This window comes from Bidens hawaiensis, unplaced genomic scaffold (assembly GCF_021521415.1).
Source record: "Bidens hawaiensis isolate Kalapana, Puna unplaced genomic scaffold, B.hawaiensis_p1.1 tig00005944_1, whole genome shotgun sequence".
Classification (NCBI taxonomy): domain Eukaryota; kingdom Viridiplantae; phylum Streptophyta; class Magnoliopsida; order Asterales; family Asteraceae; genus Bidens; species Bidens hawaiensis.
The window spans coordinates 549,753-553,322 of NW_027491393.1; the positions used below are offsets into that span (position 1 = coordinate 549,753).

General features: G+C 35.4%; 1 protein-coding gene across 1 annotated transcript; it reads right to left on the reverse strand.

Moving 5' to 3' along the window:
• Window positions 1-263: 263 nt before the first annotated feature.
• Window positions 264-3,322, reverse strand: LOC143631142 (2-oxoisovalerate dehydrogenase subunit beta 1, mitochondrial-like). Its single transcript, XM_077099988.1, has 13 exons — window positions 3,126-3,322; window positions 2,527-2,638; window positions 2,357-2,392; window positions 1,973-2,032; window positions 1,851-1,908; window positions 1,668-1,765; window positions 1,494-1,583; window positions 1,082-1,150; window positions 923-1,009; window positions 757-852; window positions 579-656; window positions 386-472; window positions 264-313 (listed from the first exon to the last, which is right to left on the reverse strand). The coding sequence occupies exons 1-13, from the start codon at window positions 3,320-3,322 to the stop codon at window positions 278-280; spliced, it is 1,104 nt and encodes a 367-aa protein (XP_076956103.1). The 3' UTR covers window positions 264-277.
• Window positions 3,323-3,570: the final 248 nt, after the last annotated feature.

A 3,570-nucleotide genomic window follows, 5' to 3' on the forward strand; every position in this document is an offset into this window, starting at 1 on the left:
AAACCAAGATTAAAAGTGAAAAAGTTTAAAACTGGTTATGAAAATGGCCCCATATTAACTCTGAATATTAGATTTGACATATTTTTGTGCATGATCAACTTCATGAAACTTTGTATTTCATTAAGGTTTATTAAAACGGTTTAAAAGAAGTTACATTGTGATTGACTACAACAACAAAATAAAGATTACAAAATGCTCATTTCATTCTGTTATGTGGCCTATTCTATATCTTCAATGCACAACACACAGGCCGGCCATTGAAGAAGCATAACCATATTTAGAAATTAACTGTATCTTTGATTGCATCAAGTATCTGCACCCAAATTTCACCATCAGTCTTTAACTGTTTTCACTAATTAGCACAAATTACCAAATTGGCACTAACCTTCTTCTTCGTAGGCATGTAAAATGGTTCAAAAACATGAGGAAATGGTGTGTCCAGACCACAAACTCTAGCTACAGGTGCTTCCAGCTAAAAAAAAAATATTCTAAATTTTTAGTTTTCGAACCAACATTTTTTTGTAAACTCATTTAATTTTCATAAGAATATGTACACATATTTGATTAATGTGGCTTACCCTCAAGAAGCAACGTTCAACGATCGATGCAGATATCTCAGCACCAAACCCACCTGTAACCGGAGCCTCATGACTAATCTAAACAAATACAAAAATAACGTGGCGAATGAGCGTTTGAAGCAAAATGATTTTATAAAAATCGAATCTTTTTTTATAAATAAATATATGAATCTTATACCAGCAGCCTTCCGGTTTTTCTAACTGAGGCTTCAACTGTCTCTTTATCCCAAGGTAATAGAGTTTTTAGATCTATAAGTTCACAAGAAATCCCTTCCTGCAAAACATCACATAACATTAGACATTTGTAAAACTTTTTGATATATGAAATCAAACAATTTTCTAACCTTTTCAGCATCAACACAAGCTTGTTCCATTGTAGTGAGCTGAGCTCCCCAACCAACAAGAGTTATGTCACTACCTTCGCGTATAACCTAATGTTCACAAGTCATAATCAGTAAAAATAATGATAAATAGGAAATTTGAGTGAGTTATAAATATGATACCTCTGCCTCAGATAGAGGCACCGTGTAATCCCCTTCGGGAACCTCTTCTACCGCTAAACGGTATAGCCCCTAAAATTGCAAAAAAGAAGCTAAGAAATTTATACTTCATAAAGATAGGTCTAGAAAATGAGGATGACTAAATGTGGCAATATCAATCCATTAACTTATGAATTACATTGATTTGGGTTTGTGTTTTATTTCATAGATCAAGTAAAAAAAAAATTAGTCGATTTGACATCCTATATCGTCCCAAATTCAGATTATTATGGAAAAAACATTGTTTGATAATCGCAATCATAATCAACACACGGAAATGAACAAAAGAGGGGTTTGGGCCAACCCAAACAAGTTATGACCCGTTACCCAACCGCCCATACAAAAACCTATACTTGATCAAAGGTAAAAGAATGACCTTTGGTTCAAAAAACACAACAGGATTCGGGTCACGAATACTCGCCAGCAACAATCCTTTAGCTTCCTTTGGACCTCGAGGTATAACCACCTATGATAAATTTAGAAAAAAAACTTAGAATTATAGACGGGCCAATTGAACCCACGAATAAATAAGAGCTCAACAAATCAAAACCTTGAGACCGGGAACATGGCAAAAAAATGCTTCAGGAGATTGTGAATGATAAAGTGCACCGTGACCCACAGCACCATACGGTGCTCTTATTGTTAAACCTAACAAACCACAAAAACAAAGTTAAATAACGTGTGAGAAAAGAATAATAAAATTACAGTGAGATCAAAAAATGTTTTAAGTTACCTCCACAGTTAAATTCGTTACCACTTCGGTATCTGAATTTAGCAGCTTCGTTGACAATCTACAAAAAGAATTAACTAATAAACAAAATGCAAACTGTTTGGTTATTAATATATGAAAAATACCTGATCAAAAGCAGGAAAAATGTAATCTGCAAATTGAATTTCTGCTATAGCACGATTCCCCTGTCATTAAAGTAAGGATGATATTCAGCGATGACTACAATTATCGGTGCTCTAAATGGTATTAGCTAGGACAGATGTGAATTTAGCTAGGACCCAATAATCGCTAGTCGGTCAAAGGTGGTCAAAGCCGGTCCAATTCGGTCCAAATCGTACAAATTTCGGTCAAAATGGCAGATTTTGGTCAAAATCTTTGAAGATTTTTGAAGAACTATACTTATCCAATCTAATTACGCTAGTCGGTATCTTCTGCCCGACCAGGGCCTAGCGAGTTCTATGACACTAACAATTATACACAAAACTTGGTATTAAATATTCAGAATGTACCATTGCTGCAAGACCAATAGCAAATCCAACAATACCCTGTTGTAAAACAAACAACAAAAGTCAGCTTTGCACCTTAAAAAAGGTCAACTTGTTAAGAAACCAAAGATTTCAGGTCAAAATTTGGAATCATAAAAGTCAACTTGTGAGACTTTTGTTGATAAAAGTAGTACCTGCTCACAAAGAGGAGTGTTGAAAACCCGATGTTTACCAAACTGATCAGCCAATCCAGTTGTGCAACGGAACACACCACCGAATCCCACATCTTCCCCAAATATGTATGAACTGTCAACCAATTCAACACACAGATTAAAAGTTTTTTTTTTTTTTTGAAAAGAGTTTAGCAGGTTGCGCACATGCATAGTAATTCATTGACGGCGAAGAATCATAGCTTTGTTTTCAGCAGGTTTGGTTTTGTCATTCAAAAGGCTTGCGAAGCAACTCGTTGCCCGGTTACCTGCCTCCTTATTGTAATTGGATCCTTTAATAAAAAAAAAAGATCTAATTACAATAGAGAGGCATGTAAGCACAACATGCACCACAACCCCCTTTTAAATGGCAAAACCGATCTTACTTATAGCCATATAAAACCCCTTAATTATGATTAATTTCAAACCTAAAGCAAACTTTAGCTTTAAAGCTTAAACCTTTTTGGCCCATGTGAAAAATTAAAATTAAAGCAATAGGAGTCAACATCAATTGATGAAATTATTAAACTATGTAGAATATACCCAGATCAAATTACAAGCATATTAGTAAAAAATAAAAGTACCGAGGATCAGAATCTAAGGCTATATGAAGTGCTTGATTAATCGCAGTGTAAAGATTCATCGATTTCGCCGATTGCATAACCTGACCGCCGGCAGAACCAAACCCACCAGAAACCGTCGGAGAGGACGACAATCGCCGACTTGATGGGTTCGTGATCATCGAACCGAATCGCTTGAATCTTCTCAAGCTGGTGGCCATGTTGTGTGGATTTTGGGATCGAATTGGTGGGCTTTTATGTGAGGATTAAGCAATTGATGGAAAGGAGGTGGTGATTGAGTTGGTGACTGGCTTTAATATTAATAATAAGAATAAGAATTAATTAAGAAGTAGAGGAGGATGGGGTTGACATGTGGATTGGTGGATATGGACTCCACAAGTCAACATGTGAAGGAAAACAATCATTATTTTATATAATCTTTGTTTTAACCAACTCATAATAGAATTAT

Bases quoted from the DNA above. Each gene is read 5' to 3' on its own strand.
- LOC143631142 (XM_077099988.1), bottom strand. From the start codon at position 3,322: ATGGCCACCAGCTTGAGAAGATTCAAGCGATTCGGTTCGATGATCACG. The intron at 1,766-1,850 runs GTAACTTAAAAC...GTGGTTTGTTAG, and splicing joins TAACGAATTTAACTGTGGAG to GTTTAACAATAAGAGCACCG. The intron at 1,010-1,081 runs GTATCATATTTA...TGTGAACATTAG, and splicing joins TGCCTCTATCTGAGGCAGAG to GTTATACGCGAAGGTAGTGA.